The 15,932-nt window shown below is 41.9% G+C and overlaps 1 protein-coding gene across 2 annotated transcripts in view; it reads left to right on the forward strand.

Annotated features, from left to right (window-relative positions):
- The window catches only part of HIKESHI (heat shock protein nuclear import factor hikeshi), a 34,677-nt gene extending 29,129 nt beyond the window's left edge, over nt 1–5,548 (forward strand). For both annotated transcript variants that reach the window (XM_066360713.1, XM_066360712.1), the window contains 2 exons: nt 3,827–3,945; nt 5,469–5,548. In XM_066360713.1, coding sequence (XP_066216810.1) covers nt 3,827–3,945; nt 5,469–5,523 — 174 coding nt within the window. In that variant the 3' untranslated portion in view covers nt 5,524–5,548. The remainder of the gene's footprint in view (nt 1–3,826; nt 3,946–5,468) is intronic.
- The last annotated feature ends 10,384 nt before the right edge of the window (nt 5,549–15,932 follow it).

The following is a 15,932-nucleotide window of genomic DNA, read 5'->3' on the forward strand; positions in this document are numbered from 1 at the left end:
GACAAGCAACCAATAAACAACTAAAGTGAAGCAACTATAGGTATGAGTTGTTACTTCTCTCTCCCCCTCCTCCTGTCTCTGTAAAATCAATAAATAAAATCTTTAAAAAAAAAGAAGCAACAACTAAAGTGACACAACTATGAGTTGATACTTTTCATATCTCTCCTGTCTGACTCTCTCTCAAGAAACATAAAAAAAAATTAAAAAATGAGTTATGAGCAGAATAATAATATGATCAAACTTACATTTTAAAAGGCTCACTTTTTAATCTTTGGAAACTAGTGAGGCAAAGGTGCAAGGAGGAAGATCAGTTAGGATGCTCTTGTGAAAAATCTATATGAGAGATGATGATGACTTGAACCAGGGGGTGTGGGAGCTAGAAGTGGAGGTGATGAAATGTAGTTGATTTCTAGAGACAATTAGAAGATGGAACAAGTAGTGTTTCTTGGTATGGATCACATGTGAGGTCTGAGATGAAGAGAGACATTAAACTATTGATCCAAAGATGTTGGCTGAAAGCCTGACCTATGGTGGTTCAGTGGATAAAGCACCAACCTGAAATGCTGAGGTTGCCAGTTTGAAACCCTGGGCTTGCTTGGACAAGCAAGGCACATACAAGAATTGCAACTACTACAAGTTGGCATTCTTGCTCCTCCCTTCTTTTCTCTCTCCTCTTTCTAAAATTAATAAATGAAATTTTTTTTTTTTGAAGTTGGAAACGGGAGGCAGTCAGACTCCCGCATGCGCCCTACCAGGATCCACCCTGCACACCCACCAGGGGGCGATGCTCTTGCCCATCTAGGGCATCGCTCTGTTGCAACCAGAGCCATTCTAGCGCCTGAGGCAGAGACCACAGAGCCATCCTCAGTGCCCGGGCCAACTTTGCTCCAATGGAGCCTTGGCTGCGGGAGGGGAAGAGAGAGACAGAGAGGGAGGAGAGGGGGAGGGGTGGAGAAGCAGATGGGAACTTCTGTGTGCCCTGGGCGGGAATCGAACCCGGGACTCCTGCACGCCAGGCTGACGCTCTACCACTGAGCAAACCGGCCAGGGCCTAAATGAAATCTTTTTTAATTTATATTTTAGGTGAGAGGAGGGGAGATAGTGAGGCAGAGACTCCCACATGTGCCCCAGCTGGGATCCACCCAGCAACCCTATCCAGGGCTGATACTCAAGTACTGAGCTATTTTTAGTACCTGAAGCTGATAAGCTCCAAGGAAGCTCCTCGGCACCCAGGGCCACGCTCAAACCAATTGAGCCACTGGCCATGGGAGGGGAGGAGAGACTGAAGGGGAATGGAGTGGAGAAGCAGATGGTTGTTTCTCCTGAATGCTCTGACCAGGAATTAAACCCGGGATGTCCATACACTGGGCCGACCGTCTATCCACTGAGCTACTGACCAGGGCCCAATTTTTTTTTCTTTTTTTTTTAAACTCTAATAGTATGTTGTTATATATCACATCATGTATACTTAGGTTTCTTTTCGGGTTCTCCTATTCCTATGTAATAGTTTACTTGCCTGTCCCTTTGTCAGTAAAAGTTTTAATGTTTGGTAGTCCAAGTTCCGTCTACTAGTCATCAAAATAGGCTTACATATTCTTCATAATAATTTTAATATTATCTTGTTGAGTTCCATGAAAAACCTTGTTGGAATTTAGTTGGAAATAACATTGGATTTACAGGTTTAATTTTGGAAGAATTGCTGCCATTTTCACGTTGAGTCTTCCTATCTGTTAACATGTTTTATCTTTCCAGTGAACATGGTACATAGGTGCATAGGTCCTTTCATTGTTTTTTTTTGTTTTTTCTTTCAAGAGATTCTTAGAATTACTTTCCACAAGTTTTATTATCAGCTTGTTTAGCCTTTTTTTTTTTTTTTTTTTTTTTTACAGAGACAGAGAGAGAGTCAGAGAGAGGGATAGATAGGGACAGACAGACAGGAACTGAGAGAGATGAGAAGCATCAATCATTAGTTTTTCGTTGTGACACCTTAGTTGTTCATTGATTGCTTTCTCATATGTGCCTTGACTGTGGGCCTTCAGCAGACCGAGTAACCCCTTGCTCAAGCCAGCGACCTTGGGTCCAAGCTGGTGAGCTTTGCTCAAACCTGATGAGCCTGCGCTCAAGCTGTCGACCTCGAGGTCTCGAACCTGGGACCTCCGCATCCCAGTCTGATGCTCTATCCACTGCGCCACCGCCTGATCAGGCTGTTTTAGCCTTTTTTAAAAAATATTTTAAAGTCAGTCTTTCTTTCTTTCTTTCTTTCTTTCTTTCTTTCTTTCTTTCTTTCTTTCTTTCTTTCTTTCTTTCTTTCTTTCTTTCTTTCTTTCTCTCTTTCTCTCTCTCTCTCTCTCTCTCTCTTTCCCTCTTTCCCTCTTTCCCTCTTTCCCTCCCTCCCTCCCTCCCTCCCTCCCTTCCTTCCTTCCAATGGATGACAAGTAACCAGTTGTTCCTTTATTAAATTTTATCTTTTCAGCAAGGAAAAAGACTTCTTCGAGAAAATAGGTTTATTTGAGGAGATGAGCATAATCGATATAGAAGTGGAGATAAATAAAGATATTTTGAAGGAAAAACATCTTTTTCGCCCGGCCAGTTGGCTCAGCGGTAGAGTGTTGGCCTGGCCTGCGGGGGACCCGGGTTCGATTCCCGGCCAGGGCACATAGGAGAAGCGCCCATTTGCTTCTCCACCCCCCCCCCCCCTTCCTCTCTGTCTCTCTCTTCCCCTCCCGCAGCCAAGGCTCCATTGGAGCAAAGATGGCCCGGGAGCTGGGGATGGCTCCTTGGCCTCTGCCCCAGGCGCTAGAATGGCTCTGGTTGTGGCAGAGCGACGCCCCGGAGGGGCAGAGCATCGCCTCCTGGTGGGCAGAGCATCGCCTCCTGGTGGGCAGAGCGTAGCCCCTGGTGGGCATGCCGAGTGGATCCCGGTTGGGCGCATGCGGGAGTCTGTCTGACTGTCTCTCCACATTTCCAGCTTCAGAAAAATACAAAAAAAAAACAAAAAAGAAAAAACAAAACAAAACATCTTTTTCCCCAAAAGGAATGTTAGGAACAAAATTTTTGGTAACAGAAATTCTTCAAGTCATAAAGAAGGTACTAAAGGCAGTTCTTATGATTTTGTGCCATAATGTCATTTTATGACCTCCCTTAACTTTTAGTATTTGACTGTCTTAGAACTTAGTCTTTAAAACCAAGGTAATGCAGGAAATTTATTTATTTATTTATTTATTTGCTAGAGAGAGACAGAGACAGACAGGAAGGGACAGATTTGAGAAGCATCAACTTGTAGTTGCAGCTCCTTAGTTGATTGCTTCTCACATGTGCCTTGACTGGGGTCTCCAGCTGAACCAGTGACCCCTTGCTCAAGCCAATGACCTTGTTCATCTAGCCAGAGACCTTTGGGCTCAAGCCAGTGACCATGGGGTCATGTCTGTGATCCCATATCGTGCTAAACTGGAGAGCCCCCGCTTAAGCTGGAGGAACCCATGCTCGAGCTGGCAACCTTGGGGTTTTGAAGCTGGGTCCTCAGTGTCTCAAGCCAATGCTTTGTCCACAGCACTACTGCCTAGTCACGCAGGAACTTTTTTTTTTAAAATGTTTACTTTATTGATTTTAGAGAGAGGAAGCGAGAGGGTGAGAGAGATAGGAACATCTGCTCCTGTCTGTGCCCTGACTAGGGATTGAACTGGGAACCTCCACACTTCAGGATGACGCTCTAACTAACCAAACTATCTGGCCAGGGCATGAGAACATTTTAAAGTTAAACTATTAAGGTCTAAGTGGAGTAATTAGTATAATACACTAATGAATCTATTCATTATTACTTTTTCAGTTCACACAAAAGATGTTGGATAACTTCTACAATTTTGCTTCATCATTTGCTGTTTCTCAGGCCCAGATGACACCAAGTCCATCTGAAGTGTTCATTCCAGCAAGTGTGGTTCTGAAATGGTATGGAGCATTTTCTTCCTCTAATATTTTGGATTTTTTGTTACTATATATCTGTATTTTTGCCTGTGAATGTATTTCTTCTTTGACATTTAAACATTCTTTTATTGTGAACATCAGACATTAACATTTGCATGCTGTTATAAAATATGTATGATAGGATTCAGATTAGGAATGGTTCTTTCCTTACATATTCTTATACAGTAGTCATTTTGAATATATAAAGACACGAAAATAAAATTGCCTGTGTATAATAGACCACAGTTAAGGAGTGTAAATTTTTTTCTATTTTGAATTATAACTGCCATATATAAGGCTTGAAATAGCAATAAAAACTAATTTATTTTTTATATAAGTTTAGAAAGTCTTGATCTAAAGTAAATGTGTATTATGTATAAGGCATCACGGTGGTATGGACTGCACCCTGTACATGAATGACTGATAAATATATTACTTTAAAAAAAATTATAGATTTTTTTTTTTTTTCATTTTTCCAAAGCTGGAAACAGGAAGGCAGTCAGACAGACTCCTGCATGCGCCTGACCGGGATCCACCCGGCATGCCCACCAGGGGGTGCTGCTCTGCCCCTCTGGGGCGTCTCTCTATTGTATCCAGAGCCATTCTAGCGCCTGAGGCAGAGGCCACAGAGATATCCCCAGCGCCCGGGCCATCTTTGCTCCAATGGAGCCTCGGCTGCGGGAGGGGAAGAGAGAGACAGAGAGGAAGGAGAGGGGGAGGGGGGTGGAGAAGCAGATGGGCGCTTCTCCTGTGTGCCCTGGCTGGGAATCGAACCCGGGCCTCCCGCACGCCAGGCTGATGCTCTACCGCTGAGCCAACCGGCCAGGGCTTTTTTTTTTTTTTTTTTTTTTAGGAGAGCAGAAGATTGGGGGGTGGGGAGAGATCTGTTGTTTCACTTAATCATGCATTCATTGGCTAATTCTTGCATGTGCCCTGACTGGGAATTGAACCTGCAACCTTGGTGCATTGGGGTGACACTAATCAACTGAGCTAACCAGCCAGGACAATTGATAAATATATTTCCCCAACTTTCCTCTGTTTCTACGTATTTTCTAGGATTTGTTTTCCACTTTGACTATCACAGTGATGGAGGAATGCACAGGGAGTTTGTTGAGGGTTGGTGGCATGGTGTGCGTGGATAGCGCTGAAATGTTAGATTTGAGTTTTGTTATAATGTAGCTATAAGTTCTTGAACAAATTACTCTCATCTGTTTATCTGTGAAATGAGGAAAGAGGAGTTAGATTTGATTTTTTTTTCTTAGGTCTCTTCTAGCTCTCAGATTTGCAGAAGAAAAAATTTATTATCATTTGTGCTGTTTGTTGCAAACCAGTTATACTTAAATCACTATGATTGCTATCTTTTTATAAACTAATAGCTAAACTTTTTAGTGTTTTACCTTAGTTTTTTAGAACTGACATGTATAATTGTTTGCTTTTTGGTAAGTCATTTGGCAAATTATGAAAGATTCTATTTTAATTTTCTTATAAATATCTTTTTTGTTTTGTAGGTATGAAAACTTTCAAAGACGACTAGCACAGAACCCTCTCTTTTGGAAAACATAATTTGAATAAAATAATTTTTAATGGATTCAGGAATTTGTCATGTTTTGCAGATAAATGACTATTTAAAAGCATGAAGTCAAAAGGATCATGACACCTAAGTTTAAATACTGCTTAGTGACTGTGAAGCTTGGTTAAAATCTTTATAAAAAATTAAAAACATTGAAAAATGAAAATATGTTCCTCATTAATGACTTTTCCCTTTTAAGCCTAAAATAGTATTCAGAGGCAAAACATTTTGTTTTGGCTATGATTTATTTTTACTTAAAAATAAAACAGATTCACAACCATAGTATGCCAAATGCCATTGCATTTATAATTTTTATTTAGTTTTATACTAGTTGGTTAGAATAGTTAACTTAAAATCAACTACATCAAAACGGGGTAATTTTTGAAAACATCAAATATACACAAATATGGAGAACTGTGTTCAATTAGTATTGGATAAGATTACAGGTTTTTTCAGTTAATATAGTTGTTGGCTGTCAGTTTTTACATCTGCAAATTCATACATTTGTATTTCTTTAATGCTAATAACGATTGATCATTGATGAATCATGTGACTACGTGGCTTGCTACACAGCAGTATTTAAGACTATGCACAGAATGCATCAGCCAACGGTAATAAAATTAGTAGAAGCAGAATGATCATTCTTTTTACTAGAATGCAAAGCCGGGAACTTAGCCACAGAAAACATGTCCCTGAGTCCAGCTGGGTCTAGTCTAATTTTCCTTTAGCTTACTCAAAGACTGCTCCATATGTCCAGCTGTCTTCATATAGCTACAACAGGAAGTGTTCACTAAATACACACTGGCCCTTGGTTCACTGAGAGGAAATAAAAGACTATGTGATTGTCTATGACAGTTGTGGGTAGTAAATGTAAACTGGTTTGTTGGGTTTCCACAGAGAGTAAGTCAAAATTTGAATCACCTTTCATATCAGTGGATGAGTCAAAATGTAGACCACCTTTTCTGTTGAAGTAGGCAGTCTTGCACAGTTTGCATAAAGAGAGTCAGTTATTTCTTCTGAGAGTCCTCTTGATTAGCTAATAACTAGTTCATTTTGGAAGTCTCTGAAATCACTACTATGGAGAGAAAAGGGCCTCTTCAATATTTCATGCACATAAGACATGTTTGGGTTTAGGAAGTGGATGAGGATTTATACAATCTGAAGAGAAACCAGAGTATTAGGTGGATGAAAGCCTGGTGTTGACAAAACTAATCCCTGATGAGTTACATATAATATTGGGAATAGAGATATATTTTATCATAAACAGGAACGAATCAGTAATTGTTTCTTTGAGGTGGGCACATTCTCGGGAGTTTAATTCCTGCATAGAAGTCTGGAAGATTTTTGGAGAAAATGCATAGTGCAGGGAGAGTACCTTCAGCATTTGTTCCCTCCCCTGGTGAGCTTGGTTCTGCTATAATGATAATAGCAGAAGCATTTTGCTGATTTAAAGTCCCAGTTTTTACAAGAATAAACATTAGAGCCTAACCAGGCGGTTGTGCTGTGGATAGAGTATCAGACTGGGACGAGGAGGACCCAGGATCAAAACTTGGAGGTTGCTGGCTTAAGTGCAGTGTTATCTGGCTTGAGCACAGGCTCACCAGGGGTCGCTGGTTTGAGCATAGGATCATAAACATGACCCCATGGTCTCTGGCTTGAGCCCAAAGGTCGCTGGCTTGAAGCCCAAGGTTGTTGGCTTGAGAAGGGGTTACTCACTCTGCTGTAGCCCCCTGGTCAAGGATAATGAGAAAGCAATCAATGAACAACTAAGGAGCCATGATGAAGAATTGATGCTTCTCACCTCTCTCCCTTCCTGTCTGTCTGTCCCTATCTATCCCTTTGACTGTCTCATCAGAAAAAGAAGAAAAAGAATGAATATTAGGAAAGGGAGAATGAAGAATGGGGCAAATTATGAGGAAAATTCAAATAATCAGAAGGGATGGCTTGGAGGATATTGATCTCAAGAATTTTAAGAACAATTATTCAACCTATTACAGTGGAATTTGACAGATTCAGAGAGTAGTTATGGTCTGAGAAAACTCATAAAAAGTTTTGCATTTCTTTTTTTATTTTTATTTTTCTTTTCTCTTTCTCAGCAGGGGAGGAGAAAGAGAGATAGATGGTAGTGGTGAATAAGAAACAGGATTTTGCGAAGGGAGGGGAGGGGGCTCTCAGAAGAGACCCGAGCACAAAAGAGGTCTGCAGAGGGACCAGAGAAAAGTCCCGAGAGAGGGGCGCCCCCGGGGGTCAGGCAGGAGGGAAAGAGAGTTGGGAGTCCGTGGAGAAGGAAAGATTAGGAGTGGAGGTTTTAGGTGAGGTTTCTCTGGCCAGAAAAAGGCCTGTGTGGTGGAACAGGCGGCACAGAGATTAAGGATGGGTGCGTGAATAATTAGAAGCCGTGTATGTAAGAGATCTCCAATCAGTTCCGAGCTTTATTGGCGATAGTTAAATTGGTGAGGGTATAACACCGAAAGTCCCTTCAGGAGGCTAATTCAGTGGGTTCTGTGGCCTGGCTACAGTGGAGAAGAACAGTTTTTCCTTCATTAGGGAGGGAGATTCCTGTGCCCCCACAGCCGCCCTCAGTCCTCGGAGTGGTCATATTTGAGTATCAGCGTCCCAAAACTCAAGCTCTGGCCACGGAAGAATAAAGTAAAGTGGATGTGCTCGAGATGTCTCCACAAGCACATGCACTCCGAATGGAAAGACTTCCCTGATGTAACTACGGTTTCGGACAGGGAGTCTCGGTGGAAAGAACTGAGGGGAGGCTGGAGGTAGGGGACTTACCGCACCGTGCACCAAAGTGGGTGGAAGGTCAGAGGTCCTTGTTCTTTCTCGGAGGGGAAGGGGAAGAGGAGCGGTCCTTGCGGACTTCAAACTCCTCCTGGGTTTTCGGCACCAAAATGTAAGGTATTTTTCCCGCAGAGAAGGAAGGAATGGGGTCAGAGCCACAAAGTGTGGAATAACAAAAGGCTTTATTTAGTACAGAGCACATTCTGCCCGGTGAGGTTCCCTGGCCCCAAGGAAAGATGGAGGCCAGGGAAGTCGCCAGTTTTGCATTTCTTAAAGTTACCAAAAAAGACCATAGAGGATTAAGAAGAAAATGAAAAAGATATGAGTATACTATATTAAGAAACCTGTGGGGCCCTGGCCAGTTGGCTCAGTGGTAGATTGTCAGCCTGGCGTGTGGATGTCCCAGGTTCAATTACAGTCAGGGCACACAGGAGAAGCAACCATCTGCTTCTCCACCCCTCCCTCTTTCTTTTTTTTTAAAGACATTTATTTATTTATTTATTTATTTACAGAGACAGAGAGAGAGTCAGAGAGAGGGATATATAGGGACAGACAGGAACAAAAAGAGATGAGAAGCATCAATCATCAGTTTTTCCTTGCGACACCTTAGTTGTCCATTGATTGCTTTCTCATAGGTGCCTTGACCGCAGGCCTTCAGCAGACCGAGTAACCCCTTGCTTGAGCCAGTGACCTTGGATCTAAGCTGGTGAGCTTTGCTCAAACCAGATGAGCCCGCGCTCAAGCAGGCAACCTCAGGGTCTCGAACCTGGGTCCTCTGCATCCCAGTTCGACGTCTATCCACTGCGCCACCACCTGGTCAGGCCACCCCTCCCTCCTTCACTTTTCTTCCTTTCCTGTAGTCATTACTCAATTGGAGTGATTGGAGTAAGTTGGCCCCAGGTGCTAAGGATGGCTCCATGGCCTCTGCCTCAGGCACTAAGAATAGCTCGGTTGCTGAGCCACAGAGCAACACTCCAAATTGGCAGAGCATCCCCCTGTAGGGGGCTTGCCAGGTGGATTCTGGTCAGGGCACATGTGGGAGTCTGTCTGTCTCCCCTCCTCTCAATAAAAAACAACCAAAAAACCTGTTGGATGATTTTCAGGAAATGTCAAACCATAATAAGCAAAAGAAGGAAAAGGAGCAAAGGTATCAGAAAATCAGCCTTTTTTGTTTTTTTTTTTTACTTTTTGCTTTGGACGGGAGCTGTTCACTTTTTCACTTTTTCTCACCTATTTGTCTTTAGGGTCTTTCTCCAAAGATGTTGGCTTCTGAAGGATTCCTGAGAATCACTGGTTTCAAGGTCCTGATGGAGTGGTTGTCTAGCAGTCTGGAGAAGATACTTGTGGTTTAGCTGGGAAAAGGAATCCAGGAATCAACATCTTGGGAGTTTTACTGCCAGGCTAGTTGTTACAGTATCTGATAAGCTGATTTTCATTGAGGGCAGTTTTTCTCTGATGTCTCTTCAAGAAGACTAAATTTGCTACAGATTGAGGATGTTAAAGACATTAATGTTTTTGTAGAATGGGTGAGCTTGGAATCCTCTATTGAGGTATAGCGCAATTTATAAGATTATTATAAATTATAATTATTATGAGACTACAAACATTATGGGCAATGATTGTGCCTTAGAAGGCCTGTAATAAGTATATCTTTTTGTAGACATTTAATGTATCAGTCTTGACATGAACATGAATGTGTTTCTTTTTACTTGAAAAGTAGTTACTTGCTAAGGTCTGAATGTGTATGTTCCCACAAAATTCTTACATTGAAATTCTAATGCTCAGTGTGATGGTAGTAGGAGGTGGGGCCTTTCGGATGTGATTAGGTCAGGAGGGCAGAGCCCTCATAAATGAGATGCAAGTCCTTGGGAGAGCCGGGAGAGTTCCCTTGCCTCTTAAAAACTGTGAGGGTACATCTTTTAAGTCTGTAATACACGGAAGAGGGCCCTCCCCTGACCACGCTGGCATCTTGATCTTAGACTTCAGCCTCCACAACTGAAAAATTTCTGTTGATAATAAGCTTTCTGTGGTATTTTGTTATAGCAGCTTGAATGGATTAAGATACATCGAAACATTTTTTATTAACAGATTTTACTCATGCATAGTTTAAAGAAGGTTGAATCTTGATTTGTCAAGATTTATTTTTAAGTTCAGTCTTTTGAAGGACTTTTAAAATAGTTTTGATTTTTTAAATTTTTATTTATTTTTAGTGAGAGAGGAAGGGAGAGCGAGAGAGAGACGGGAACATCAGTCTGTTTCTGTATGTGCCCTGACCAGCAGCCTCTGTGCTTCAGGACAATGCTCTAACCCAGTGGTCCCCAACCTTTTTTGGACCACGGACTGGTTTAATGTCAGAATATATTTTCACGGACCGACCTTTAGGGTGGATCAGATAAATGTATCACGTGACCGAGACAAGTGTCAAGAGTGAGTCTTAGATGGATGTAACAGAGGGAACCTGGTCATTTTTTAAAAATAAAACATCATTCAGACTTAAATATAAATAAAACGGAAATAATGTAAGTTATTTATTCTATCTCTGCGGACCGGTACCGGTCCACAGCCTGGGGGTTGGGGACCACTGCTCTAACCAACTGAACTATCTGGCCAAGTCCTTAAAATAGTTTTTTTTTCTTTCTTTCTTTCTTTTTTTTTTTTTGTATTTTTCTGAAGCTAGAAACGGGGAGAGACAGTCAGACAGACTCCGCATGCGCCCGACCGGGATCCACCCGGCATGCCCACCAGGGGGCGACGCTCTGCCCACCAGGGGGCGATGCTCTGCCCTTCCGGGGCGTCGCTCTGCTGCGACCAGAGCCACTTTAGCGCCTGGGGCAGAGGCCAAGGAGCCATCCCCAGCGCCCGGGCCATCTTTGCTCCAATGGAGCCTCGGCTGCGGGAGGGGAAGAGAGAGACACAGAGGAAGGAGAGGGGGAGGGGTGGAGAAGCAGATGGGTGCTTCTCCTGTATGCCCTGGCCGGGAATCGAACCCGGGACTTCTGCACACCAGGCCGACACTCTACCACTGAGCCAACCGGCCAGGGCCAAAATAGTTTTGAATCAATTAAAATTTGCAAAATTCCAAACAAACTTAATTTCTTCTATTCTTTCATAAGATGAGGGAAACCCAAAGAATTTAGACAAAAAAAGACATCTTAACCATTTTGTATGCCTGGATTGGGGAAATACAAAATTTAGGAGTTGTCAAAGGAGATAAGACCATAAGTTAAGAATATCTAAAGGCAAGAAATGGACTCAGCCAATATCTACATTCAATATACTAGGAAAAAAATAACCATTTATCATCTGTGCCCAGTGGATCCATTTAAAAAATATTTCTAAGTTATTTTTTGAATAACTTACAGAAAAAAAGAAATAATAAGGAACTTTTTAATAATTTAAAATAATGAGAAAACAGGAAACTGAAATATGTGTTTTATATTTCCATAGTTTTTGTTTTTTTTTTTTTTTTTTTTTTTTTACAGAGACAGAGAGTGAGTCAGAGAGAGGGATAGACAGGGACAGACAGAAAGGAACAGAGAGAGATGAGAAACATCAATCATTAGTTTTTCATTGCACATTGCAACACCTTAGTTCATTGATTGCTTTCTCATATGTGCCTTGACCGCGGGCCTTCATCAGACCGAGTAACCCCTTGCTGGAGCCAGAGACCTTGGGTTCAAGCTGGTGGGCTTTTGCTCAAACCAGATGAGCCTGCGCTCAAGCTGGTGAGCTCCAGGTCTTGAACCCGGATCCTCTGCATCCCAGTCCGACGCTCTATCCACTGAGCCACCGCCTGGTTAGGCTATTTCCATAGCTTTGATTATATATGTACCTGATAAGGGCATTGTTTTCTGAATGTCACCATGCATCAGTTGTTGTATATGAACTTGGGACATAACAATCTTGTAAATGTCTCTAGATTTCAAATACATTGCTAATAGGCTCTACCTTATTTCTGGTTCTTTTTATTGCATTGTCAGAATGCAATACATAAATAATTGAAAACTGACAGCAAATATTGAAGAAATGACTGTCTTGGCTCCATATTTGTAAGACATTTTCTTTTTTTTTTTATTAAGTGAGTGGCTGGGAGGCAGGGAGGCAGAGAGATAGACTCCCACATGCGCCCCAACTGGGATCCACCAGCAAGCCCCTTACATGCCTATGTTCTGCTCATCAGGGGCTGCTACTCTGTTGCTCAGCAACTAAGCTATTTCAGCACCTGAGAGGAGTCCATGGAACCATCCTCAGTGCCCAGGGCCAAATAGCTCGAACCATTTGAGCCTTGGCTGTGGGAAGGGAAGAGAGAGAGAGAGGAGGGGGAAGGATGGAGAAGCAGATGGTCATTTCTCCTGTGTTCCCTGACTGGGAATTGAGCCTGGGACTTCCACACGCTGGTCTGACACTCTGCTGCTGAGCCAACCAGCCAGGGCCAGACATTTTTCTTTTTAGAGTTATAACTGCCAATTAAAGTGATCAAATAATTTTTTTTATTTCTACATCTTCTATTTCCATAACTTTTGCATATATACCTGTTTTAAGCATTTGCCTCTTAAAAACAAACAAACCAAGAACATTATTGAGATGTAATTCATATGCCATCAGATTCACTCAGTGCTGAGACCAGCTCGGCAATGGGTGTGCACGAAAGGAAGGCACTACAGGACTTAAGAGAAAACACACAAGACACAACATAGAGAAAAGATGGGTACAGTCTCTAGGGACGCCCAGTCTCTAGGACTGAGAGCCCAGATCTCTGCAGCCTCATTGTATTTATTTGTTTCTTAATCATGAAGCAAATTAGCAGAGCCTGGGTTAAATTAGCAGAGCATGGGTTCAGGTGCAGAAAAGGATGATTAACTAACACTTTTCAGGTATGCAGGAAATGGCTCTAGGGATCAGCTACTTCCTTAAACAATCTCATCAGTGCTTGCTTGGACAGCGTTCTGACCCCAGAGGACTTGGTGTTCCAAAGTCCATAACAAAGACTTGTTTCAGGGCAGCATCTAATCTCTGGCCATTTTCCTTCAACTCAGTGTACAATTATTGTTTTTAGTATTTTTACAGGTTTGTGTAGCCATCATTACAGTCTAATTTTAGAACATTTTCATCCTGCCTAAAAGAAATCCTGTACCCATTAGTAGTTAATCCCTAGCCCTCAGCAACCCCCCACCCCACCCCAGCCCTAAGCATACTAATTTGCTGTCTATAGATTTGCATTTTGGGGATATTTTATATACATGGAATACAGTATTCCATATGACTGGCTTTTTTCACTTAGCATAACCCTTTCAAGATTCATTCATGTCACAGCATGTATCAGTACCCACTCTTTTTATTGTTATGATATTCCATGTCTGAATATATCACATTTTATCCATACATCAGTTGATGGACATTGGGTTATTTTCACTTTTTAGCTATTATAAATTAATGTTACAAACATTCATGTACAAGTTTTTGTGTGGGTATATGCTTCATTTCTCTTGAATATATACTGAAGAGTGGAGTTAATTGGGTATATGGTTACTCTGTTTAACTTTTTGAAGAACTGTTAAACTTTTCCAAAGCCATTGTACTGTTTTACATTTCCATCAGCAGTGTATGAGGGTTTCAGTATCCCCATATACATATACTTGCCATCATTAGTTATTGTCTCTTGATTATAGCCATTCCAGTAGATATAAAGTGGTTATCTCAATTCTTATTTGCAGGGTTTTTTGTTTTGTTTCATTTTTAGTGAGAGAGACAGACAGACAGACAGGAAGGGAGCGAGGTAAGAAGCATCAACTTGTAGTTGTAGCACTTTAGTTATTCATTGATTGCTTTCTCGTATTTGCCTTGACCGCAGATCTCCAGCCAAGCAGTGACCACTTTCTCAAGCCAGTGACATTGTGCTTCAAGCCAGTGACCTTTGGGCTCAAGCCAGTGACCATTGGGTCATATCTATGATCCCATGCCCAGACTGGTAACCTCATTCACACTCAAGCTGAATGAGCCCGTGCTCAAGCCAGTGACCTTGGGGTTTTGACCTGGGTCCTCAGCATCCCAGGCTGACACTCTATCCAGGGGTTGGGAACCTATGGCTTGCAAGCCAGATGTGGCTCTTTTGATGGCTGCATCTGGCTCACAGACAAATCTTTAATAAAAAAATACTAACGTTAAAAATATAAAACATTCTCATGTATTACAATCCATTCATTTCCTACTGCTCATGTTCATGGTTGTGGGTGGCTGGAGCCAATCACAGATGTCCTCTGGGACAACACCAAATTTTTATTGGATAATGCGTAATGTACACGGGTCATTGTATGGCTCTCACAGAATTACATTTTAAAATATGTGGCGTTCATGGCTCTCTCAGCCAAAAAGCTTCCCAACCCCTGCTCTATCCATTGTGCTATCAGATGGTCAACCTGATTTGCAACATTAGAAAATTTTTTTTTAATGTTTATTGATTTTAGAGAGAAGGACGTAGAGAGAAAGACAGGAACATCAATCTGTTCCTGTATGTTCCCTGACTGGATCGAACCGGCAACTTCTATGGTTCGGAATGATGTTCTAAGCAACTGAGCTATCCAGCTAGGGCTGATTTGCAACTCTTTAATGACTAAATGATGTTGAGTATCTTTTCATGTGCTTATTGGCCATTTCTTTATGTTCTTTGGAAAAATGTCTATTCAAATCCTTTGCCCATTTTTCAGTTGGTTTATTTGTCTTTTTAATGTTGTATTGTAAGAGTTCCTTATGTATTTGGGATACAAGTTCCTTCAATAGATGTATGATTTGCAAATATTTTCTATCATTTTTATGTTGTCTTCATTTTCTTGAGGACAATATTAGTTGTAACATAAAAGTTTTTAATTTTGATGTGTTCCAGTTTATCTTTTTTTTTTGTCATTTATATGTTTGGTGTCGTATCTAAGATGTGTTCACTGGTGAAGTCTACCAAACATAAGGAAGAAATATATGATTATCTACAATCTCTACCAGGAGACAGAAGCAGTGGGAGTACTTCCTAACTAATTCTGAGCCTAGCATCATCCAAACACCAAAACCAGACAAAAGGATTACAAGAAAAGAAAGTACAGACCAATATTTCTCATGAATACACATGCAGAAATTCTCATATTAGCAAATTGAATTGAACAATGCATAAAAAAAATTACACACTTTGGCCAGATAACTTCATTGGTTAGAGCGTCATCCCAAAACTCGAAGATTGTGGGTTCGATCCCTGGTCAGGGCACACATCAATGTTTCTATCTGTTTCTGTCTCTCTCTCCCCCTTCCTCTGTTTGAAATCCATAAATTAAAATTTATTTATTTTTTGCATTTTTCTGAAGCTAGAAACGGGGAGGCAGTCAGACTCCCACATGCGCCCGACCAGGATCCACCCGGCATGCCCACCAGGGGGCGATGCTCTGCCCCTCTGGGGCATCGCTCTGTTGCATCCAGAGCCATTCTAGCGCCTGAGGCAGAGGCCACAGAGCCATCCTTAGCGCCCAGGCCATCTTTGCTCCAATGGAGCCTCGGCTGCGGGAGGGGAAGAGAAAGACAGAGAGGAAGGAGAGGGGGAGGGGTGGAGAAGCAGATGGGCGCTTCTCCTGTG

The sequence above is a fragment of the Saccopteryx leptura genome, chromosome 1, assembly GCF_036850995.1.
Source record: "Saccopteryx leptura isolate mSacLep1 chromosome 1, mSacLep1_pri_phased_curated, whole genome shotgun sequence".
Taxonomy (NCBI): domain Eukaryota; kingdom Metazoa; phylum Chordata; class Mammalia; order Chiroptera; family Emballonuridae; genus Saccopteryx; species Saccopteryx leptura.